Here is a 25,624-nt window from a genome sequence, read left to right on the forward strand (position 1 = left end):
GATAGCAGACAACGCTTGGATGGTGGCAGATGACGTCATGGAAGACATCCGGACAACAATAGGAAAATTACTGAATGAATCTACCACAACCAACCATCGAGCATTCCAGAATGGACCAGCAAAATCGATGTGCAAGCGTTGCCAAGGGGAAGTGGCTTTTGGCCATGCAAAGAATTTCAGTTGTGGTGCGGATTGTTGTTCAGCACACGCCATGCAAGAAGAGCACATATTCGTAATCGCAGCATCGAGTCCGAACCAAGTACAGTGCTGACGAGCAAGTCGTTTCGTTCGCACTATACCCCAATGTCCTTGGTGGAGAAGCCATAAGACAGAGGACTGTAACGAACGTGGGACCACGACCCTGGACTGATCATTATCAGAACGCAACAACAAAACACCACGTCGAACAAAAAGTCTCTCCTTGTGAGCAAAAAATCGGCGAACCAACGGATCCTCGATCCGTGACTTTGACAAAGGCCAATGCCAAACGCAAAACTGTAGCAAGGACAGGGTTCCACATCAATGAACATGCAAGCAAGTTCGGAGGAATCGAATGCTCTATCCTCAGCAACAGGCAAACGGGACAACGCATCGGCGTTTCCGTGCTTAGCAGTGGACCGATACAAGATATCGTAGCGGTACTGCGAGAGGAAAATAGACCAGCGAATGAATTTCTGCGCTGTACGTGGAGGTACAGGCTTGTTCGGATGAATAAAGCGATGTCAAAGGTTTGTGGTCTGTGATGATGGTAAAGTGACGACCATACAAGAAATCATGAAACTTAGTAACACCAAAAACGAGCGCGAAAGCTTCTTTCTCTATCTGTGAGTAATTTCTTTGCGCTGACGAGAGCAATTTGGATGCAAAGGCAATAGGGCGATCGTGTGAACCAACTTTGTGCGCAAGCACAGCACCGATCCTGAAATCCGATGCATCTACCATCAACAAAAGGGGTTTCTGGGGATCGAAAGGCGTAAGGCAAGTATTAGAAAGCAATGCTGATTTCAACTGGCGAAAGGCGCGTTCGTATTCCGTCGACCAGACGAACGGAACACCTTTACGGCGTAAGCGATGAAGCGGAGCTGAAATGGAAGAGGCATGGGGGATATGGTTATGATAATAGTTAATTTTTCCCAGCACGCTCTGTAGCTGCTTCAAATTCTGTGGCGAAGGCAAGTCTTGTATGGCACGGAGGTGTTCTGGACTCGGATGTATGCCTTGGGCATTAATTACATGTCCCAAATATGGTAAGTCACGAGCAAAAAACACACATTTGTCCTTCCGCAAGCGAAGACCATTTTGTCGCAAGACCTGAAATAATGTTCGGAGGTTGGCTAAATGTTCTTCTTCCGTCTTTCCGGAGATCACAATATCGTCCAGATAGTTTGCTGCAGTAGGGACCGACACACAAACAGTTTGTAAATATTGCTGGAACAATGCAGGGGCGGAGGCACACCCGAATGGCAATCTTTTGAATCGATACAAACCAAGATGCGTGTTAACCACCAAAACGCGCTGGGAGTCTTCGTCCACCGGTATTTGCAAGTACGCATCTGCTAGGTCCAACTTAGAGAAATATATACCCGGGCACAGTTTGTCAAAAAGATCTTCCGGGCGGGGTAAAGGAAAAGTGGCAATCACTAGTTGTGGATTGACCGGTGCCTTGAAGTCCACACAAAGTCTCAATTTTCCGGAAGGTTTTGGCAAAATTACTAAGGGTGATGCCCAGAGAGAAGCTTGCACACGTTCAATTACACCTTGCGATTCCAAATCGTGTAATGTTCTTGCGACCTCATCACACAATGTGTGGGGAACATTGAGCGCTCTGAAAAATTTTGGTTGCGCGTTTACTTTCAGTTCCAAATGTGCTTTATAGTTCGTAGCGCAACCAAGGCCCGGTGCAAAAATGTCTGCAAATTCTTAACATAGACGAGAAACACTGGCTGAAGGCACAGTCTGGTTCACTGAGAGGACCTGATTTGCTATAGACAAGTTAAACAACTGAAATAAATCTAAACCAAACAAGTTTACTGCAGAAGAAGAACGAAGGACGTAAAACGACACAAGTTTTGTTTGTCCCTTGTATGTTGCAAGAAGGTTGCACTGTCCTAACACAGGGATAAGCTGTCCTGAATAACTATTGAGCTTAACATTTGCGGCACGCAACGGAGGTGTGCCCAGTTGTGTGTACGTGTCTTTATTGATCAATGAAACTGCAGCTCCGGTATCGAGCTGGAATGGGATCACGTTGCCATTAATGTCCAAATCTACAAAACGTTTATTGTCCTGCCGACGACAAGAGCGACTGTTTTTTGCAACGTGAACAGACACTGGTACAGAATCACGTGCGACTTGACGTGATTTCCGTCGATGTCGACGCACACTTTTTGTGGGACGAACACAGTCACTGTTAGGAGGAGCGGCACTGGGTGGAGTGGAATTAACTACATGAATTTCCATGGGCGAAGGTTCACGAGCCTGAGTATTCTTGGTTCGATTCCAGCGCGAAGCAAAGGGCCTGGAATAGTTTTTAGTGTCTGTTCTGAGCTTTTTCTGGCAAACACTCTGAACATGTCCTTTTTTTATTACAGAAAAAGCAAATAGCTTGGCGTGACGGGCAATTATCACGCGAATGTCTAGTAGCACACCGCGGGCATGCCTTTGATACTGCATTTGCATGCTGGCGCGGGACACGTGGCTGCGCGGACGTGCGCGAGGGCTGTTTACAGTTCCGTGCAGCTCGCCCGGCGGGCCGGTTAATGTGACGCACAGCTGGCGAAGTTTCAAATGATTCCTTAGCAAAGTCAAGTGTGTCTTGCTTATCCAATATGTCTATCACTTGTTGAAGGGAGGGATTGACTAGTTTCAAAATTTGCTCCCGTATACGAACATCAGAAACGTTCTGTGCAATTGCATCACGTACCGTAGTATCTGAATAAGGGAGTCCACATTCACACTCAAAAGCACAATCCCTTGTAAGGCCTTGCAAAGTTGCAACCCACTCTCGATTAGTTTGACCGGCCGTACGTTTTGTACGAAAGAACGTATACCGTTTTGCAACTACATTGACTGATTCTTTGAAATAGGCATCTAAAGCAAACAAAATTTCGTCGTAGGACAGAGTTGCTACGTCGCGTCGGGGAAATAATTTCACTATCACACGGTACGTTTGCACCCCTACACATGCCAATAAATGAGGCTGCCGCTCGTTACCTTGAATTCTGTAGGCGACGAGATGAAATCCAAATTGGCGTGACCACTCCGTCCAGCTTTCCATCGCCGCATTGAATTGTTGAAACGGCGGTGCAACTGCGTGTTGTGGCTGCGGTAGCGGCGGCTGCCGCATCATGTTGCATTGCACGTTGACCCTGGACGAGCTGTCCAAGGGCATCCAATAACGTCTGCGTCTGCTGATTCTGCAAGCGATAAAATTCGGACAGTACATCTGGAGATTGTGGTGAAGCCATGACAAGTAAATTAGAGCAATACGACCGTTAAATCGGCGTCGCCAAAAATGTTGTGACTGGCAAGACAGCCAATCCACAGTGACGGGTAACCGAAAGGCACGCATTTAACTCACACAGGCTGGCGTGAGGTATGCTTCATTAGATACATAGCAAAGGATAAATGGCGCCTTGCTAGGTCGTAGCAATTGACTTAGCTGAAGGCTATGCTACAGTCCACACACAAACATCTGCTGACAGCAAAATCTGTCAGAGGTTTTAGGACAAAGCTTGCGCAAAACTTCATAAAAATAAACTGCTTTTAATGCGTGTGATATCACAACTTTTACGTTTCTAAAGAGCCTCAAACACTGAGTGACGGACCTCGGTGATCAATCGCTGGTGGCATGGAAATCCCAGGCAATTTGCTGGTTCGCATGCAATTTGTGCACGCAATATGACTGCCTAAATGGTTAGCAGAGGTGCGTGGCAATATGGCAGTGACTCGTTTCTCTGTTTCTTAAGCATGGTTGTGCAATTTTGTTCCATTTTGCTTTGTCCACAGGGAGCAAGAAATTTTGGTTAGAATTAAGTTATTCAGGGGCCATGAATTACTATGAGAAGTTAAGTGGAAGCCAGAATTCAAATGGTTCAAATGGCTATGGGACTTTAGGGGACTGATGACCTCAGGTGTCCCCTAGAACGTAGAACTACTTAAACCTAAGTAATCTAAGGACATCACACACATCCATATCCGAAACAGAGCGAGGTGGCGCAGTGGTTAGCACACTGGACTCGCATTCGGGAGGACGACGGTTCAATCCCGGCTCCAACCATCCTGATTTAGGTTTTCCGTGATTTCCCTAAATCGTTTCAGCAATGTCTGCTTGTGTCTGTGTATGTGCAGATGGATGTGTGTGTGTGTGTGTGTGTGTGTGTGTGTGTGTGTGTGTGTGTGTGAGAGAGAGAGAGAGAGTGTATACCTGTCCTTTTTTCCCCCAAGGTAAGTCTTTCCGCTCCCGGGATTGGAATGACTCCTTACCGTCTCCCTTAAAACCCACATCCTTTCATCTTTCCCTCGACTTCCCTCTTTCCTGACGAAGCAACCATTGGTTGCGAAAGCTAGAATATCGTGTGTATGTTTGTGTTTGTTTGTGTGTGTATCGACCTGCCAGCACTTTCGTTTGGTATGTCACATTATCTTTGTTTTTAGATATATTTTTCCCACGTGGAATGTTTCCCTCTATTATATTCATATCATTAAATTGTAAATACATACAGTTAAATTATAAGATTAATGACATAGAAAGGAATTGAGGACTAATTAATGAAACTTAATTGCATTGGCACATAGGAGAGACTTACACAACCCATTTCGTGTCAGCAAAAAATGTAGTGTATTATATTAAGTAACATAAAGTTCTCAAGAAAAGCAATTCAAAATAAGTGTAATCAATTATATTTTTATATCTAAAAACAAAGATGCTGTAACTTACCAAACGAAAGCGTTGGTATGTTGATAGAGACAATAAAAAAACACACAAACACACACACAAATTTCAAGCTTTCACAACCCAAGGTTGCTTCATCAGGAAAGAGGGAAGGAGAAGGAAAGATGAAAGGATGTGGGTTTTAAGGGAGAGGGTAAGGAGTCATTCCAATCCCGGGAGCAGAAAGACTTACCTTAGGGGGGGGGGGAAAGGACAGGTATACGCTCGCTCACGTGACCTCCCCCCCCCCCCCCCCCCCCCCCACACATACACACACACACACACACACACACACACACACACACACACACACACACACACACAGTTGGAGACGAAACGTCAGGGGAGAGTTTTATGCATTGAACACGGCCTATCAGCCCAGAAGTTTCAAGTGAAGACAGTACCGCCTATGAAAGCCTACACTGTATGATTAAGAAGTGTATTGAGATTAAAGTAAGGGAACCAATGATAAATCGTCATAGGGGTATGTACTTAGCAAGGTGCGGAACCCTGCTATTAGAATGATCAAGGCAAGGAATGAAATACTAGGCAGTGAACAGATTTCCGGGGTAGGCAGAGGAACAAGAGAGGTGCCCGCCAGCACGTGCTACTGGGCACGAACCGAGGACAGAACACCGGGTCGGCTGGAGCAGTGGGGTTAGGGGGATGCTGGGTGTGGGGTTGTCACATGGTACATTTCAACCAGTATTCAGTTTGGTTAAACCATGTACAATGGCCCAGGTATATGCCCATTGATTAAACATTTCAGCGGCTTGCTGCAGTTTGAATAACACACCGACAATGCATTTAATTATGCACCATGGTAACACAGTCACATTGTGTCCGTGCTCAACCACCGATCACTTGCAAAACTGTGCCTGTGCCTTTGCATGCTCTCACCTCAGTGGTGTTAGTGCTACACTATTAGCAGTGGGGAGAGGGGGGGGGGGGGGGGGGGGGGGAGAGAATGGCACAGGAAGTAAACTGCAGCTTCCAGTAATATCTGCGAAAGTTTATAGCAAGGTAGTTAATAATACATAACATCTGGTATAGGGCACGGCAGATGCCTGATGATAGAAATAGTGACGAGGGTCATGCCTGACACTGGCAGTGTTGGAAGCCCGATGAGCCAGCAGCAGCAGGAGGCTTCAGCAGCCACTGGCAAGGCAGCACTCAGTCAGTGACGATCACCTGGGATGCAGCAAGGCCGTGGGCCAGAAAGTACGTCAGCGGCAGCTGGGAGGATGCTCGAACAGCGGTGCTGCTAAGGACACGGTGATGCTGTAGAGGCAGTGAACATGGCCAATGTCTGGAGGTAATGGCCCAACCAGTGGTGGGCCCCAAGGACACGGAAATACTGACGACGATGGAGATGTACAATGAGGCACTCACTTGTGGTCTGCAGGTGGCTAGCGTAATTGCCCAGAGCTAGAGAACAGACTACCTGCTGGTGACCTTGTCAGTACTTATAAAAGCAGGCTGACTGATATTAACGTATTCACATGACTAATTGCAGCGCTTTTATGAATGGTGCGTGAGCAGATGTGTCTAGCTGCATGATCGTGGATGAAAAAAGTAATTTTGCAATCGCAGTGCCATTGTAGGCAGTACACACACAAATTAGCTGAAAAGTGGTGCCTACAGCCTAGCTAGCCCCTACAAAAATTGCGGGATGCAGAGGGAATGGTGGTTGATGCGGCCCCGCAGGACCCAGCTAAAAGAAATTGGATTATGCATAAAGCAAAGTCTCCAACTTTGCTAGCATTTCTACTGCAGTAGTTTGTCAGAAATTATTCATTACAATTCTTCAATAGATGATTGTTACAAAGAAAATAATAAGATTTATATACTTGTATTCAGACCACAAAAATAGATGAAGCGATAATTGGAGTCACTGTGTTGCAGTATTATAACACACTATTCTCTTATTTGTTAGACATTTGATAGCTCTTGTTTATGCAACCCCAGTACAAGAGATACAGAGTCTTTGTGCCGGTAGTGTGGAAGGCGTGAAACAAGATGCAATTCTTCAGGGTACATCAGCAGATCAGGGGTTCAATGTGACTCAGGATTGATACATGTATCTTTGCTAATGAAGGGCATTTTGAACATTTCATGTAGGAATGTGTTTCATATTGTGCTGATAGCTTCTTCTCGGGTATGTTTTCCATGATACCTTTCTGCTACATCACGTATACAACAAGTAATTGAAGATACTGGGACCAGTGCTACACAGAAAATAGGTGGTCGGCATAAGAGAAAAATTGTGGCAGGGCCAGATCAATCCAATCAGAAGGCTTGATGACCATCCAAAAAAAGTAAACTAATCAGACAAATTGTGATTTATTCCAGTTAAATAAGTTACGTTCACCAATCATACGGATTTAGTGTGTTCTCATATTGGAAGTTACCTTATATAAGCTCACATTTCTTCACATATGAAAATATTTGTAGTTTCCTATTTGTGGTCACTGTTACGAAAGAACTAGATGGGCTATTAATGCCAAAATAGGATATGCTTAAATCCTTCTTCGGGGATGCAGTTAATCTATGAACCTCGTAAACTCCAGTATTTATTAGAAACTAGCTTTCTAACCATGACACTGCCCATCTAATTTTTACATCATATGTATTACATCTCATTCTACCCCTCGCGTCCATCTCATGTCTCTCCCCCCCCCCCCCCCTCGTGACCAACTCTTGCTGCCCCCTCTTCCTCCCCCTGTCCTCTCCTCTTCCTCCCCCTGTCCTCTCCTCTTCCTCCCCCTGTCCTCTCCTCTTCCTCCCCCTGTCCTCTCCTCTTCCTCCCCCTGTCCTCTCCTCTTCCTCCCCCTGTCCTCTCCTCTTCCTCCCCTGTCCTCTCCTCTTCCTCCCCTGTCCTCTCCTCTTCCTCCCCTGTCCTCTCCTCTTCCTCCCCCTGTCCTCTCCTCTTCCTCCCCCTGTCCTCTCCTCTTCCTCCCCCCCGTCCTCTCCTCTCCTCTTCCTCCCCCCCATACTCTCCTCTCCTCTTCCTCCCCCCCGTCCTCTCCTCTCCTCTTCCTCCCCCCCGTCCTCTCCTCTCCTCTTCCTCCCCCCCGTCCTCTCCTCTCCTCTCCTCTTCCTCCCCCCCGTCCTCTCCTCTCCTCTCCTCTTCCTCCCCCCCGTCCTCTCCTCTCCTCTCCCCTTCCTCCCCCCCGTCCTCTCCTCTCCTCTCCCCTTCCTCCCCCCCGTCCTCTCCTCTCCTCTCCTCTTCCTCCCCCCCGTCCTCTCCTCTCCTCTCCTCTTCCTCCCCCCCGTCCTCTCCTCTCCTCTCCTCTTCCTCCCCCCCGTCCTCTCCTCTCCTCTCCTCTTCCTCCCCCCCGTCCTCTCCTCTCCTCTCCTCTTCCTCCCCCCCGTCCTCTCCTCTCCTCTCCTCTTCCTCCCCCCCGTCCTCTCCTCTCCTCTCCTCTTCCTCCCCCCCCGTCCTCTCCTCTCCTCTTCCTCCCCCCCCGTCCTCTCCTCTCCTCTCCTCTTCCTCCCCCCCGTCCTCTCCTCTCCACTTCCTCCCCCCCCCATCCTCTCCTCTCCTCTTCCTCCCCCCCCGTCCTCTCCTCTCCTCTCCTCTTCCTCCCCCCCGTCCTCTCCTCTCCACTTCCTCCCCCCCCGTCCTCTCCTCTCTTCTTCCTCCCCCCCCGTCCTCTCCTCTCCTCTTCCTCCCCCCGTCCTCTCCTCTCCTCTTCCTCCCCCCCGTCCTCTCCTCTCCTCTTCCTCCCCCCCGTCCTCTCCTCTCCTCTCCTCTTCCTCCCCCCCGTCCTCTCCTCTCCTCTCCTCTTCCTCCCCCCCCCGTCCTCTCCTCTCCTCTTCCTCCCCCCCGTCCTCTCCTCTCCTCTTCCTCCCCCCCGTCCTCTCCTCTCCTCTTCCTCCCCCCCGTCCTCTCCTCTCCTCTCCTCTTCCTCCCCCCCGTCCTCTCCTCTCCTCTCCTCTTCCTCCCCCCCGTCCTCTCCTCTCCTCTCCTCTTCCTCCCCCCCGTCCTCTCCTCTCCTCTCCTCTTCCTCCCCCCCGTCCTCTCCTCTCCTCTCCTCTTCCTCCCCCCCGTCCTCTCCTCTCCTCTTCCTCCCCCCGTCCTCTCCTCTTCCTCCCCCCCGTCCTCTCCTCTCCTCTCCTCTTCCTCCCCCCCCCGTCCTCTCCTCTCCTCTCCCCTTCCTCCCCCCCCCGTCCTCTCCTCTCCTCTCCTCTTCCTCCCCCCCGTCCTCTCCTCTCTTCTCCTCTTCCTCCCCCCCCCGTCCTCTCCTCTTCCTCCCCCCCGTCCTCTCCTCTCCTCTCCCTCCCCCCCGTCCTCTCCTCTCCTCTCCCTCCCCCCCGTCCTCTCCTCTCCTCTCCCTCCCCCCCGTCCTCTCCTCTCCTCTCCCTCCCCCCCGTCCTCTCCTCTCCTCTCCCTCCCCCCCGTCCTCTCCTCTCCTCTCCCTCCCCCCCGTCCTCTCCTCTCCTCTCCCTCCCCCCCGTCCTCTCCTCTCCTCTCCCTCCCCCCCGTCCTCTCCTCTCCTCTCCCTCCCCCTCGTCCTCTCCTCTCCTCTTCCTCCCCCCCGTCCTCTCCTCTCCTCTTCCTCCCCCCGTCCTCTCCTCTCCTCTTCCTCCCCCCCGTCCTCTCCTCTCCTCTTCCTCCCCCCCGTCCTCTCCTCTCCTCTTCCTCCCCCCCGTCCTCTCCTCTCCTCTTCCCCCCCCCCCCGTCCTCTCCTCTCCTCTTCCCCCCCCCCCCGTCCTCTCCTCTTCCCCCCCCCCCCCGTCCTCTCCTCTTCTCCCACCCCCCGTCCTCTCCTCTTCTCCCACCCACCCCCGTCCTCTCCTCTTCTCCCTCTCCCCCCCCTCCCCCCGGTCCTCTCCTCTTCCTCCCTTTACCCCTATTTGCACGACCCCCATCCTCCACCCGTTTTCCCTCCCGTCTTCCTCTCTCTGTTGTCTTCCCCTCTCCTCCCCCTTGTCCTCCTCCTCCTCCTCTCTCCCCCCATCCTCCTCCTACTCCTCCCTCCCTCCCTCCCTCCCCCCGTTCATCACCTATGCTGATCTGTTTCACCCCCACCCCAATGGGAGGTGGTCTTACCTTTCTGTGGAAAGTTTGGTTGAAATTGATCAAGTGGTTTAGGAGGAGATGTGGTTGATAGCTCTGATGTTGCACATTCCTTACAATTTCTGTTCATATTGAGGGGCAAGCACCACCTTTATATGTGTCACTGTCATTATGGGGCTCATTTACCTTACTCTAGTGTGCATTCTGTATCTGCTTTATGTAATGCACATAGTCTTTAAGTACAGGCAGTAATTGCTTAGTGTGTTCCATGTGATACTGTTTTACATGTTCTGTTGCTGAGGATGAGTGGACTTACCTGAGTGGTAACGTAAAGGTAGTGCTGCTGGTAGAAAACAACTGACAGTTTGTGGAAGTATTTGAGTACCTTATCCCTTATAATATTAAACACTGTTTAAGCACATGCCCCCAAAAATTTTTCCTGTAATTAATATTGATAATTGTGTATGATGTTGTGTACAGGTTTCTTGGTAAAGGAGCTGGAACTTCAGTGTTGTCGCCTGAGGGCAGATCCAGGAAAAGTGCATCCGGTGATGATTTCACTTGGTGTCTCTGTTCTGAAACTGATTCAAATATATGACACGTGAGTTCTGTTAAGTGTTATTGATTAGTTGGAGTTTCAAAATACATTAATTTTGATTTATGTAATTTTAGGATTTTAGCCAGAATAAGTAAAAAATCAAAGGTGTGTGTGTGTGTGTGTGTGTGTGTGTGTGTGTGTGTGTGTGTGTACCAATGGAAAATATAGGATGGAATGTAACAATATAATGAAAAGGATAGTTGTTACTCACCATCCATATAGCTGAGATGCTGAGTCACAAAAAGGCACAGCAAAAACACTGTCAAAGTTAGCTTTCTGCCAACAAGGCCTTTGTCAAAAGTTGACAACACACATTCACAACACAACTCATATACACACATGACCATAGTATCCGACAGCTAGAGCCAGTCTGATTCTTGCTCTAGCCACCAGAGACTAAGGTCCTGTGTGTGAGAGTTGCTTTTGTGTGAATGTGTGTTATGTTGTCTACTTTTGGCAAAGACCTTGTTGGCAGAAAGCTAACTTTCTGACAGCCTTTTTGTTGTGCCGTTCTGCAGCTGAGCTTCTCCACTATATGGTGAGTAGAAACTATCCTTTTCATTTTATTGTTTTATCTATATATGCTTGACATGTTCGATAAATTTTCAGTTGCCCAAAATTTAGGAAGCTTAGCAATCTACTAGATAGCATTTATTTTACTTTCCTTTTCTGATATAACACGAGAATATAGTCGGTCAAGTGCACTTCATGCTGTAGTCTCATATCTACACTGCATAATCAGCAATGTGCTGTATGTAAGTTGGAATGTACTTGAGATAAGTTGTGGTAAGACTGAACATTAGAAGTTTAATTAATAATTTTGTGTTTTTTCTGTTTAGAACTTTGTTACTCTGTTATAAACAAAATAGTTTTCTGTTCTTAATAACACTTTAATAAATACTTTTTGCAGATTGATTTCGGAGACTGATTTAGTATGGTACCGATCAGGAAATGAATTCCACTTAATTGAAGTTGTTGGTAGCTTGTTGGAAGATTTTGTCAACAACCCACAAATGGTTTCAGTTTCTGAAAGGTAAGCTTCTGACACACAACTCCAATCACTAACACCTAGTCCTAGCAGACAATAATTAAAAACCTTCAGTTTAGTGGTTACTACAGTCTTGTATTTATTTATTTTTCTTCTCGTAGTTACTAATGGTACATGCATGGACAACATCAACTATGCACAACTACAGCCCTGCTTGTGCGCTCAAATATGTTTCTTTATATAATTGTCCAATAATTTAATATATTGTACAATAATTCATTCACAACAGCCATTTCTATGACAGTATTGTCACTTGCATAATAATTCATGTTAGTTCAGAGTTGTAAGGTGTTAAGGATAAGCCACTGCTTAAGTAACCTTTCAAAAATATTAAGTTAATGTCTATAGATCATTTGGTAGCAAACTATTAAACATAGCTCCTTTGTCAAAAGTATTTTTTCTGTTAATATTATCTTGTGTTAGACACCCTGTATCATGGTTGTGAATTTGCATGTTCCTGCTTGCGACCTTAGCGTGTTCTTCTTTTGAAAAAAGGAGAAAATATGAAAGTGTAACAAATGAAACAGGCTAAAAGAATATAAATGTCTAACCAATGAGACTGGCATAAATTATGAAATGGCTAGTAAGGTACGGCTCTAGGACGAATGCAAGACCATAGAAGCATGTATTATGAGCAGAAATGTAGATGCTGCCTGTAGGAAAATTAAATTAGATAAAATGGAAGCAACGACATAAATCAAGAGCTCAAATGTTAAGCAAGCTCCAAGCAAAGTAGGGAAGCTTAAAGGTGGAAGGAATATATAGAAGAGGTATACAGGGGTCATGAACGTGAAGACAGTATTACAGAAAATGAATGATTACAACCATAACAAACTACCAAGTGTCTGTTTTAAAAGGCAGAGTGGGTCCTGAAGAAGTTAAACTTAAATTTGGAGAGGTTAAGACAGCAGAAAACTTACATAAAGTAATTTGTGAAATCTAGGGAAAAGGCAACACCACTCACTGGCGGGAAGTGTGCCCTTACACACCTTCAAATTCCATAAGACGAGAGACTGCACAGACCCAAACTACTGCCTAACGAATTTCGTTGTAGCTGATTTCCTACAAAATATTTTGAAAAGGTTTATTACACATAATTGAAAAACAAGTGGATCATCAAATATGTGAATACCAAAAGGCTTCAGAAAATGAAGATCCTGTGTGGAACAGATTTTTGTCTGAAAAGTATCCTCAGAGCAAGAACATAAACAGGTAGAAATACTAAAGTTGTGTTCATTGAATTTCTTTTAAAAAAAGCTTATGATTCAAACAACCGTCACACATTCTTGAGTGTTTTAGAAGAATTTGGGATAGATGGAAAAACTAAGACACTTACAAATCGCATGCTAATGGAAACCATCTCCAGAGTCAAATTTCAGAGCCCATTCAGATTAAGACAAGAATAAGGTAGAGAGATAGACTGTCACTCATTTTGTTTTAGCATCGTTCTGGAAAAAACCATAAGAACACATACGTTCCCACTAAAGGAGGAGTAGTAGAAGGAATCTGTTTAGATCGAAAGGAGTAGTAGAAGGAATCAGTTCAGATCGAAAGGAGTGTTCAGGGTGGAGTGCATAGAGTTGATGATTTAGCATTGTTAGGCAACAATGAAGAAGCAGCTGTATAATGCTTGAAAAATTGAGATAGCACAAAAAACAGGACTTGTGGAGGGAAGGGGATATCAAAACCCCACTGCACGCGCAGTGTCTGTTGCACAAGCCCATGACCGCTCCACAGCTGCCTTTTATCTCCAGGAATGACCCCAGTACTCGCTTGATTGGAGGCTGAGTAGACATCTTGGAGGCACTGGAACAAGAAAAAATCTCCACCCATATCCAAGATTGAACCTGGGAGTCCCAGGACCGGAGTCAAGTGCTCTACCTACTGCACCACCACAGTCGCATACAAGCAGATTTGAATAACTAAAGAGCAATCTCCTACAATCCAAAGATTGGGTGCTACACAATGATTGTTAAAGTCAGATGTAGTTTACAGTTCAGAATGTATGACATTGAATAAGAAAGGAGAAATGGAAAAACTAAAGAATAGTTCTTTTAAAAAAAAGAAATTCCTTGTACTGCATAAATGAAGTGATGGTTCCTGCAAGAAGTGGAAAATGAAGATGTGCATAAGCAGTCAGATTCCATAAGCAAGAGAAATCTAAAGTTTATGGGACCTTTTCAGAATGTGCAGATGCAGCTTGACAAAGGAAATCTTCAACTGTATGACCAAACTATAGGCGACCACAAAATGGGTTGAGGAAATAAGAAAATATGTGGAGGAAGTTAGGATCCATCAGAAAACATGTGGGATAAAGAGGTATTTAGAATGAAGGCTGACAAATTCAGGAAATTTCATGAAAAGCAAAGTACAAGGACCATCATCATGTGGAAAGAGAAAAGGAGGAGGACCCTCGGTGAAAGAATGAACGAGACATTGGGATGAGAAGAATTTGACAGAGCACTGAAGAGGCCCATTTCAAAACAAGGCCCCTGTAGCGGAAAACATTGTCTCAAAATAGGCTAGTTTCCTTTGTTAAAAATATGGTTCAGAGTGTTGCTATTGTGATAATTGATTATAACTTTTAAAAAGCATTTACAGTGAATGTTTTCACAAAGTACCTGTTACTTTTATGTAATTAAAGCCTAAAAATCTTTAAATATCAAGTTCTGGTCACATGATGGAAAACATTCTGTTATTGGCTGATGCTCTGGTGACATCGCAGGCTAGGAGTAAGACGAAGCTATATGTGCATTATAGGAGTGTTAGCCAAAGTTTCAAGGGTTTTTACATACTTTTACTGCAAACAGGGAGTGCTCCCTGCAACATCATTAAACTTCCTCAAACCTAAGGAACTGTAAAACTTCTGCAAATGGATCTGTATATTGTAACTTGACTGTCGACTATCACTCATGAGCCATCACCCAATGCGAGCAAAATAATTCGTGGCAAAACTTATGCTAATTTCTTGTGTAGAAGGCACTCGGAAGAGATATAGCACCTAGTAGGTGTTCTGTGGCACAACAGATAGTGGATGGTTGGGTAATTTGGGGGAAGGGACCAAACAGCGAGATCATTAGACCCGGCATATGAGGAAAGGATGGGAAAAGAAGTCGACCGTGCCCTTTCAAACAAACCGCCCGGGCCACGGTACACCTAAATCAGGGTGTCCAGAAGTAGGATTGAACTGTCGTCCACCCAAATGCGAGTCCACTGTGCTAACCTCTGTGCCACCACACTCGGTAAAACGGATAGTGCATTCTACTGTAATTGAAGAGGTCATGTGTTCCAATCCTGAAAGGATCATATATTTTTAAGTTTTAAATGAAATAGCCATTAGCAAGAACTGATTGTAGCAGTTGTTTCAATTGTGGGATGTGTTCTATACAGCTTCACATTAGTCTAATTCTGAGAAACAGAAGAATCGGACAACAGAGGATAAATGCATTTACTTTGCGAACAAACAATTCATTTTTTTTGGAAAGAATTGGTAGTTGTAAAGACATCACTATACATCCATGGTACAATGAGGTGTAAGATGATGAGGTTATACGGAGAGATACAAAGTGTGCACATCATGCAAGTGGTAAAACTGTGAGGGCTGTGATGTTTGTGAGTGTAAACTAATGTTACAGTCTGAAGCAGAAATGCATACTTAAGTTTAAAGAATAAGGATCCTAGCTAGACAGTACAAAGATAAAAATGGTCACATTAACTAGAAAAGATCTTTTTGAGCGTGATGTGTGTGAACAGTGAATGCAAATGCAAGCACCTGTAAACAGCAAGGAAAACACAATAATATTCTGTTTCTGATTGATGTGGTGAAGTTTTGTAATTGATTTGGTTTTCATATGAAACGACTGTCGTAGTTTTACAAGTAAATTAAAATGTTCTTTTTGGGTTGGATTCAAACCAGCAATCTATGGATATCATTTTATAAAATTCGACTATTTACTGCTCTGAGACATCGAATAACTGAGGTAAAACGATAATTTTCACTGAGAGTTTAATTATGTTGAATGACACTGTCCTCCGTTGTAACAGTGGGAGAGCGTATCTCAGAGGTAAATTAACGTCAACTTCACAGTGGAACACGTATGTAATAAAGTTAGTGAACTTGTGCATCGATGTGGTGGCACTTTTCAGGTCTCTGCAACCACATTTAATGCATCTTCTCATTTTCTGGAACACTCAAAAAAACTTTTCAGGAGTTTTGTAGGTGTGCATTATGGTTTTGTAGATGTGCATTTTCTGATATGTAAATCCCGAAACAAGACATCACTGTGACTTTGCATTATGACAGTAGAAGCAGCGAGCTAGCCAGTGAAGTCAAAGGCATTACATGACTAGAAAGGTCTGTTTTAGTGGGCATTCAAATTATTTGACTTTCATTTCTGTTTTTATAAAAGAATACTGAAATTGAAAAAGCATATCAGCAGCATAAAATGGCATAATTAATCATTTAAGACAATTTCCAGAAAACAGTCTAATACCCTGTTATTATGGTCCTTTGGAGAACCAGCCTTGACAAAACTGGTCCACTTGTTGAGCAAGTTTTATGAGACAGGCCAAGTACCCTCATACTTAGAGAAGAATATATAATTCCAGTTCCAAAAAATTCAGATGCTGACAGACGTGAATATTAATGACTATCAGTGAAATAAGGCTCATTGCTAAATATTACTTAAAAAAGAATTGAGAAGTTGGTAGGAGCCAACCTAAGGGAAGATCAGTTTGGGTTCCAGAGAAATAAAGCAATGTGCTAGGTAATACTGAGTATGGATATCATGGAAGATAGTTTATTGAAAAGCAGACATACTTTGCTAGCTTTGGTAGATCTAGGAAAAGATTTCAACAATTTTGACTTGATTACACTCCTAGAAAATCCTTAAGGTAATAAGGATAAAATACGGAGACTGAAATATTCTGTATAACTTATCTGGAAACCTGAATGCAGCCATAAGAGTCGATGGACACGAAAGGAAAGCAGTGGTTTAGAAGGAAGTGTGACAGGATTGTTAGCTACTTCCTCATGTTGTTCACTCTATACATTCAGCAAGTAGTAAAGGAAATCGAGGAGAAATGTACAAAGGGATGAAGAAATAAAAACTGTAATTCTGTCAGTCAGAGATCAGGCCTGGGAAGAGCAGCTGAACAGAATGGATAGTGTCTTAAAAATATGTTACAAGATGAACATCAGTTGAAGTAAAACAAGGGTAATGGAATATAGGGTAATTAAATCGGGCAATGCTGAGGGAATTAGATTAGCTAATAAACCACAAAGAGTAGTACACAAGTTTTGCTACTTGGGCAGCAAAATAACTTATGAAGCCAAAGTAGAGAAGTTTTAAAATGTTGACTGGCTGTAGTAAGAAATGCATTTCTGAAAAAGAGGAGTATGTAAACATTGAATAAAATTTATGTGGAAGCAAAATGTGGTGATAAACAGTTTTATCAAGAAGAGAAGCATAATTTGAAATGTGTGTTAGAGAATAATGCCGAAGATAAGATTTGTAGGGTGAATAACTAATGAGGTGGTACCGAACTGAATTTGCGGGAAAAAGAAATTTATGACGTAACCTGACTAAAAGAAGAAAGCAGTTGATGGGATGGACACATCCTGAGGCTGGAAGGAATTATCTAAATGCTGTTGAAGGGAAGTGTGGGGGGCTAACAGCTGTAGAGTGGGACAAATGTTTGATTACAGTAAACAGGTTCAAATGTATGTACATAGCAGAAGTTTGGCAGAGATAGAGATACTTGCACAGAGTACACTGGCACGGAGAGCCTTTGAACCGAAGACAAAAATGACGACGACACCTAGTTTCACTAACATAATAGTTTCTAACATGTAAATGGCATAAACTGCAAGAATATTAAAGCTAGTAAGTAGGGTTCTACAAGACATTCCTAGTTTCAATTTCAGTATGATCATCAGTGATCTGTTCTGCAATTAAAAATACCTATTATAAATAGTGGTTGAGGTCTCAAGAGTTCAGTGTGGCTGGAGTCCAGGCAGCACGTGCACATACCAGCAAAACTTTTAGAGCACCTGAGGAAAACAACTGGATAGGTTGTCAATATATTGTACATAAAATGAAAACTACCCAAAAGAAAAGATATACCGATCCAAAACACAGTTCTTAAGGGTTTCAAAGTTCAGTAGTGGAGGCAGTATGAGGACCTGGTTTTTTTTTTTTTTTTTTTTTTTTTTTTTTTTTTTTTTTTTTTTTTTTTTGACACTCAGTTTGTTCAGTGTGTGTGTGTGTGTGTGTGAGAGAGAGAGAGAGAGAGAGAGAGAGAGAGAGAGACTGACCTCGTGCCTTTTTAGTATCGTTTCGAACTAATTCACTAAGTTGGACTCAATGTCTACCCAGCAGACACCAGACTTGTCATTGCCATACATTTTAATCAGATGTTTAACAAAGCAAACGAGTTCTCTATCCTGGATTTTGTATTTTATCATTAGTCGGGCACTTCCCAAGCAGTCTAAGACACTGTGATGTATCGGCGGATAATTCCTACAGGTGCCATTAAAGTGGCTTTTTGTATGTGACAGATAGATATTTTATCAATGCCAGAGGTTTTCAAGTGCTCTCTAAGACCTTTCGGCACTGAGTCAAATGCGTCGGGAATCGTGGCGACCCCTTCCACTTGTTTATGCCAGAATTGCCCTAGTTGAGTTTTCAATCCCTCTATCTGGTTTTTCAAGTTATTTCTTCGTGATTCTGCTATCACCTTGGAAGTGATTGTCAATGATCCACACATTTTCTCCACATTTCTGATGTCTGGTGCATTGTGCTCCAGCGTTCGGTCACTCTGAAGTCCAACAGGAATTTGGCTAACTTTTTCTGACTTGTGGTTACATCAGTTCCTTGCCACAAGCAGTTGGTAATTTTGACATAAGTTCCAATGGATCATTTGTGCCACATCATTTGCCTCTGCTTGTAATCAGTATGAATGGTCAGTTGTTTCATCAGCTTCTTTATAGTGTCTCCACTTTGGGTCTTTGGATGATTTCTCAATTCTGGCTTTGGTGGCGGTAGTTCTGTGGCTTGTTCCTGTGCAGCTCAAATCGGTCCTCCATTTTCTTCTTTAGGGCTCTTTTAGTCAGCCAAGGCGAAGTCTTTTTGTCGTAGCGGCCCCTTATTATTAGAGGGTCCACAGAACGGACGTGCGAGAAGGGTTGCTGATCCCTTTGGGGATTGGAAGGGTTGCTGACCCCTTTCACGATTGCGGAGAGAAACATCCCCAGCAGACTGAAACAATAACAGACTTGCCAAATAAGGATGCAACTACTTCGCCAGACAACATGTGACAGTGTTCCACCAATTGGAACTCGTATGACCGACGTAGCACTGTGCTGACCTGGCTTTATAAGCACACGTGGACTGTCAGACCGGCAGTGTTCACCAACCGCTAGGAACAACTGTGGCCAGTACTTTTACCAGCCCCAGCATTGTATTCACTCGCTGTAGCATTGTAGTAGCACATAGTATTTTGTATTGTATAGAGTAGATTTTGGTCAGTATTTTTCTTCCATTGTCTTGTTAGCTTATTTGGTTTGACACCACAAGAGTTGTGGGTTTTCGTGGTGTTCTTGTGTTTTAAACTTAAGTGTATGCCAAGAAGGCATTTTTTCTTTAATTAAAATAAATAAAGTGTACTAAATTGACTGTTGGTTCTTTTCCTGCCAACCGCAGGATGCAACACTTTTCTTTATTTATTTTGTCTACAGTCTTCTCCAAAGCCTACCCATGTTATGTTTAATTGCAAAGGGATTTCAGCCCAGCATTGGAGTACGTCTTTCCAGTAGTGGTGCTTGGTTTGCTGTACCTCGAGAAGCTTTTTGTTGTTGTTGTTGACGTCAACCAGAGCTGATTCTTTGCTATCTTTTTCACACAGTCTACTAATGCATGCTTATCTTCTTCTTCCACTGTCTGCCTCACTTGCAACAGAAATTTACCCCTTTGAGGGTTGGAGTGCATGGTGAACCATCATGAGTATCTTGTTTCCCTATTATGTAGATTGTCAAGCTCTAGTTGTGTCCATTTCACAATGCCAGGAGTGTATCTGATGACTGGTATAGTCGAGGTATTAAGTGCTTGGTGACATTGCCACCTTTCAATTTGTTTTTCAAAATTTTTCTGAGCCTTTGAGTGTACTCTTTCTGTCCACATTGGTTACATGCACAAGCTTGATGTTTCGAGCTGCAAAATTCCTTGGTATTTGCAGGCTTTAGACTAATGACACTCAGTGGTATCCAGGTACCATTTTGATGCCTTCCCTTTCTTAGATGTTTCCCTTGCTTAGTGCCAGTGTGGTGCATTTATCTGAGCTAAATTCCATGCTGAAGATTCCGACTATTTGTCGGAGACTGGATTTCAATTTCAGATTTTCTATTGAGCTTTCGGGTCATCTGTGTACAGCAATTGGGATGTTTTCTGAGAATTTCTCACTGATTGATAGCCCGGCTTTGTTGTCTGTGAGAAGGTTGACAGCCAAGTCAAGGCAATGAGCAGCAGTAGGATAAGTCCATTTAGAAAACGATGCTCTTGGTGTTGAGTAGTCCATAATTTTCTTTTCGGACCAATAGTTGTTTTCCAGTGTTCCATCACATTTTCTGTGAATTTCTGATGTTTTTGCTGACTACATTGGTTTCCAGGTACTTACAGTGACTTGTTTCTTCACAATTTCCAAAGCTTCAGTTTTTCTTGGATTCAGCCAATACTTTATTAGGTACTCGTTGGTCTTCTGGTTGTTCAATACATGCCCTTTTGTGATATTAAAAGTTACCTGCATCACATCTCAAGCTTTTGATTTTCAGTTCCACCTTAACATTCCACTTCAGTTTCTCAGTAGATTTTATTGCAGCCAGTGATTGCAGTAGCTGCAGTTCTTCTGCTACTGTTGTACTGTAGATTAGAGTTTCATTTCTTGGTCTGTTGTTATCAGGGCAGTTGCAATGGCACCATTAACGTCTTTCATCAACTGCTTTCTTTCTATAATAGACAATGCATGGGCCAGAATTTTGTGTTTTAAGTTCTTGTTGCCTTTGAGTCAGTGTGCCAGGTATTATACATTAACATCTATGCCTGTACTCTGCAAAATTCTGTGAGTTCATGGCAGAGGGTCATCCCATTGTACTAGTTGTTAGGGTTTCTTCCTGTACGATTGGCTGGCCATGGTGGCTGAACAGTTCTATGCACTACAGTCTGGAACCGCGCGATGGCTACGGAGCAGGTTCGAATCCTGCCTCGGGCATGGGTGTGTGTGGTGTCCTTACGTTAGTTAGGTTTAAGTAGTTCTAAGTTCTAGGGGAATGATGGCCTCAGAAGTCCCATAGTGCTCAGAGCCATTTGAACCTTCCTGTACGATTCACGTATGGAGTGTGGGAACACGTGCTATAATTAATCTAATCTTGGTCTCAGGATTTCTGTGTGAGAGATACATAGGAGGCCGTAGTACACTATTGTTTGGAAAAAGTGAAAACCCAGATGTGATCACAATGAAATTTATTCTAACGATTAGGGACATGGCACTACTCAAATGATTAGCATTACAGACCTGTGCATGCACTGTGGCTGTGTAAATTTAGTATGGAGCAGCACAGTCAAGTCGCTGCAGCCAGAGCTGCTAGACATCATGGCATGGAATCGAAGAGTGCTTGAATATGCTGCTGGGAAATACTCTGCCTCGCAGTTTGTAGGTGCATCCACAAAGCATCAATTGTGGTTGCAAGAGGGACTGAACAGACAAGTTGCCGACCGACCGTGTCCCAGACATGTTTGACAGGCGACATTTCAGGCGAATGGGCAGGCCAGGGAAGCACTGGAATCCATTGTTCTTCACAGAAGGCTTGCACATTCCTTGCCACATCTGGCAGGGCATTGTCCTTCTGAAATATGGCATGTGGAATGACCTGCAGAGGGGGAGTGCCTCAGGTTGTAAAACCTCTCTAATGTAATGGTATCTGTTCAGATGTAGGAGGCAAGATTGTGTGTTACAGGCAATGACACCCCAAACTGTCACACTTGGCATTTGTCCACTAAGCCACTAAACGAGGCAATCTGCCCAGTTGCATTCACCACGGCAGCATCGAGGCGTGTGCAGCCATCGCTATAGAACAAGTTGTTGTGGGGCTATCTGAAAACACATTTTGCCACTCAGCACGCCATTGTTGATGGCGTCGGTGGGTTGTGGTCAATGGAAGCCAACAAAATAGCATGCATGCCGCCAGTCCAGTCTGCAGAAGACACAGTTGTATTGTTTACTCAGACATTTCCACACCTGTTGCAGTGCTGTGATGTTGGACCAACATTGCGGATGAGACTGTTCTGTCCATTATTGCCGAGAAGATAAGAGGCGGTCATCTTGCGCTATGGTCACATTGTGTCATCCAGTACCCTGTTGGCTTTCTGACGGCCCCCTCCTCTCCACTGGTTCTACATATGCTTCACTGTTGAAGCAGCGAGTCCTGTATGAGCCACAATGTCATGGGGTGACAAACGCCTCCTGGAGTCGTTCTGCCGTGTTAAAACACATTCACATGCCATACTCACCCTGTGATGTAGGTGAGGGAGAGTGGCACTTGGTTATACATTCTTATTTTGTGTGATGGCTCCACACTGACTGAGTGTTGGGCAACACTGAACTGTCTGGTCACACAAGAGGATGTTGTTGGGCCTACTTGCACTCTACCTGTCTGCCATTTAAGTAACTTATCAAGGTTCCACTGTTAAACGTGTCCACTTACTGTAACGTGTTGCAGTTCATTGCTTCTGATTCTTTCACTTTTTGCAAACAGTAGTGTATATTCCTAGAGTCATCAGTAAATGCCAGTTCTTTACATTTCATAAGTAGGTTCATTGAGGTAGTTTACTTCTGTTTTAAAGTGTCTGCCAGTTCAGTTTCTTCACCTCCTCTGTGACACTATGTCTTGATTTTGTATGGGATTGATTTGTGCTTCTTCTAGGTTAAGTTTGACATTTGTGATTCATGGTATTGTTGACTTGACCCTTTTATGTATGTCAGAATCCTGATGGTGAGTCTTGGTTGTAACCTGCTGAAGTGCCAATAGAACTTAGCACCTTCTTTTTCTGACATCTGGTGTTAGGTTTGATATCTCTCTGGTTTTCCTTGAGCGTAATCTGTATCCCTCTTCAGTCAGCTTTGGGCCAGGAATTTTTCTCATGATTTTGCATTCTTCCTTCAGTGTACTTTCCATGTTGCTTTTCGTGTGGAGTGGTAGTGTCTCACTTGCATACAATATTTCAGGCTTGATTACTGTGTTGTAGTGACTTATCTTTGTTTGAATGGACAAGCATTTCTTTTTCTGTGTCTTGTGTTCTGCTGTAAGCTGCCTCCATTTTTTGTAGTCTAGTCTTCTGTGAGATTTTTTCCTCCTCCTGTAGGTTTGAGGATCTCACCTAGATATTTGATTTATAACTCTGTTTATCTTGAGATATTTTGTTACTGTTTTTTGTATGTTTAATTTTGATTAGAATAGTTCAGACTTCTGGAAAGAGATTTGTAGGCCATCTTTTTTGCACATTCTTTTAGCATTTGTATTTGTTTCGTTGCTGTTGCTTCGATATCTGCATTATCTGAGAATAAGGCCAAGCTGTCTGCAAAAGCTATGTTTGAGATTTCTATCTTTCCCACAATTTGCAGGCGACATTTTTCCTGTGCCGATTTGTGTGTTGAAATCATCTAGCAAAATTTTTGTCGTCTTTTGGGATCTTGGCCATAACTGTCTCTGAAGTTGCCCAGAACTTCTGTTGATTTGAAGTCCTTTTCGTTATCCACATTTGTATTCATTGGGATGTGTACGTTGATCATTGTATACTTCTTGTTTGCGCACTAGCAGTACATTGTCATTAGCCTGTTGTTTATGAGGGTGACACTTCTCTGATTGAACTGATTATCTTCTTGTGTACCATGAAGGCCATGCCCAGAAGTAGAGCACCCCTGGCAATTCATTTTTGTGTCTTGCTCTTGAAAATGGAATAGTTACCATATCCATTGTGTCTTTGTCTGTTATGCATTGTTTCCTGCAGGGCAAGTACAGTTATCTTTTGTTTATCAAGCTCTAATGTTAGGTCGTGCAGTTTTCATGCTTGGATCAGTGTGTTTTTGTTGAAGTTTCCGAGAAATGTAGGAATTTTGTGTGGAAGTTTGCCAGAGAATGCCAACTTTCTCTGTAATCATGCAATTCCAGGTCCCCCAGAATCGGAGTTCCTGGTTGCCGTCTGTTGATGGGTGGATTGGTTACTGCCTGTGGTACTATTGTTCCTCATTCAAGCCATGGTTGCTTGTAATTTGTTAGTCCAGTGGTTGTTGTTGTTGTTGTTGTTGTTTTAACCACTTCTGTGGTGTAGCGGTCAGCATCACTGGCTACTAATGCAGAGGTCCCATGTTCGATTCCCAAGGACCACCTCAAATTTTTCTGTGCTGGCATAGTCTGGAATGGCGTTCAGTCAGTCTTACAATGCAAAATGAAAAGCTGCCTGATTATGAACAGCAGTGACATTTACATGTAGGCCACCAAAGTGGCATAAAATAGAAAGGTTGCCCCCTAGGCTAGTAGCCACTTTATTAAATATGATTAAATATTTTACTGAGTAAAAAGTTGAGAACAGTTTTCTGACTGTCTCTTGTAATTCTAATACTACTATATAGTCTTCATCAATACTCCGAAAGCCACCTGATGGTATGAGGCTGATGGTAATTTTGCATGTTCTTTGTTGTAGCAGTATTATTTCATTACAAGTTTCTTCAGTAATTTTTCTTTCAATATTTGTGATGTTTTCTTCCAGGAGAATAACCATTACAAGAGCAGCAGACCTTATGTCAAAGTGCCTCACATTCCTATACAGCAAGCCAAACACACAGAATCTAGTGGATGTGCTACGCTTCACCCAGTCAAAACTAAATCGACTGTCCAATGCGCTGTAAATATAGTAATTAATTGTGAGCATATGGAAGTTATTTTATTGAATAGTGTGAAATATTGACTGTTATAATTTATTTTTGTTATTATCTTAGCCTTGTCTGTAAATGATTCATTTACTTGTACATACTATTTTTATGAATACTTTGTACAGCTTTAATGTTACTGAAATTTTATGACAGACTGATGATCTTTAAACACACATTCTTTCCAAGTACCTTATTTGTAGGAATATGGTATTATAAATTGTGAAGTCTTTGCCACTGTGTCAGATATGAACTATAAAATCAGTCAATTCCAGTATCCCACCAAATAATACAATGAACTAAATAAGCATGAATTCCATTTATGTGGAAGGCGAATGAATGCCTTATTTTTAAAATAGTTTTGTACCGGTGTAAATTTATACATACTGTATCAATATTCTGCAGCTCTGTGCTGCTACTGTGTTTACATGATTTTAGAGGATAAAAATACACATCAATTTTGTTGTATACATTGTGATATTCAATACTTTGTCCTGGATCGGAATAGTCATTGAGAAATAGCCATGTGATTTGCGATTCATTTTGTACAGTCTTTGTAAGGCGTTAGTCTTGTTCATAAATACTAGCCACATAAATTTTTAATGTACCTTTGTACTTCTGTAAAATCATGAAATTTATGTATATGACACAAAACACGTGGACAATTGTGGATGTTGTTTTATATAAATTCGTATTTTTGAAAATACCATGCATTGGGTTTCTTGTTATGTTTGCTTTCTGTTGTACCTTTATAATGTACACTAATATACTGATAGATTTACTTTCTAGTAACATTTATTGAATTAGTTTTCATTTATTGAAAGGTGTGCATATACAGAAGTAGTAGTTGTAAGATGTCGGCATTAGTCCCTCAAGCTGGGAACCTGAGGATACAATAATGGGATGTGAAATCTGCTGTGGCAGTATCTTCATCACACACTCTTCACTTACAATCTCACAAGTTTTATGATATTGCCGTGCCACCTGTTAACAGCTTCATCAGCTGTACATAGGAATGAAAGTGCTGACACACCATTAAGATCT

The 25,624-nt window shown here is 43.4% G+C and overlaps 1 protein-coding gene across 3 annotated transcripts in view; it reads left to right on the forward strand.

Annotated features, from left to right (window-relative positions):
* Positions 1-25,287, forward strand: part of LOC126481249 (nuclear pore complex protein Nup155) — a 267,575-nt gene extending 242,288 nt beyond the window's left edge. For all 3 annotated transcript variants that reach the window (XM_050104864.1, XM_050104862.1, XM_050104863.1), the window contains exons 24-26: positions 10,437-10,557; positions 11,465-11,587; positions 24,421-25,287. In XM_050104864.1, coding sequence (XP_049960821.1) covers positions 10,437-10,557; positions 11,465-11,587; positions 24,421-24,559 — 383 coding nt within the window. In that variant the 3' untranslated portion in view covers positions 24,560-25,287. The remainder of the gene's footprint in view (positions 1-10,436; positions 10,558-11,464; positions 11,588-24,420) is intronic.
* Positions 25,288-25,624: the final 337 nt, after the last annotated feature.

The sequence above is a fragment of the Schistocerca serialis genome, chromosome 5 (assembly GCF_023864345.2).
Source record: "Schistocerca serialis cubense isolate TAMUIC-IGC-003099 chromosome 5, iqSchSeri2.2, whole genome shotgun sequence".
Classification (NCBI taxonomy): Eukaryota; Metazoa; Arthropoda; class Insecta; order Orthoptera; family Acrididae; genus Schistocerca; species Schistocerca serialis.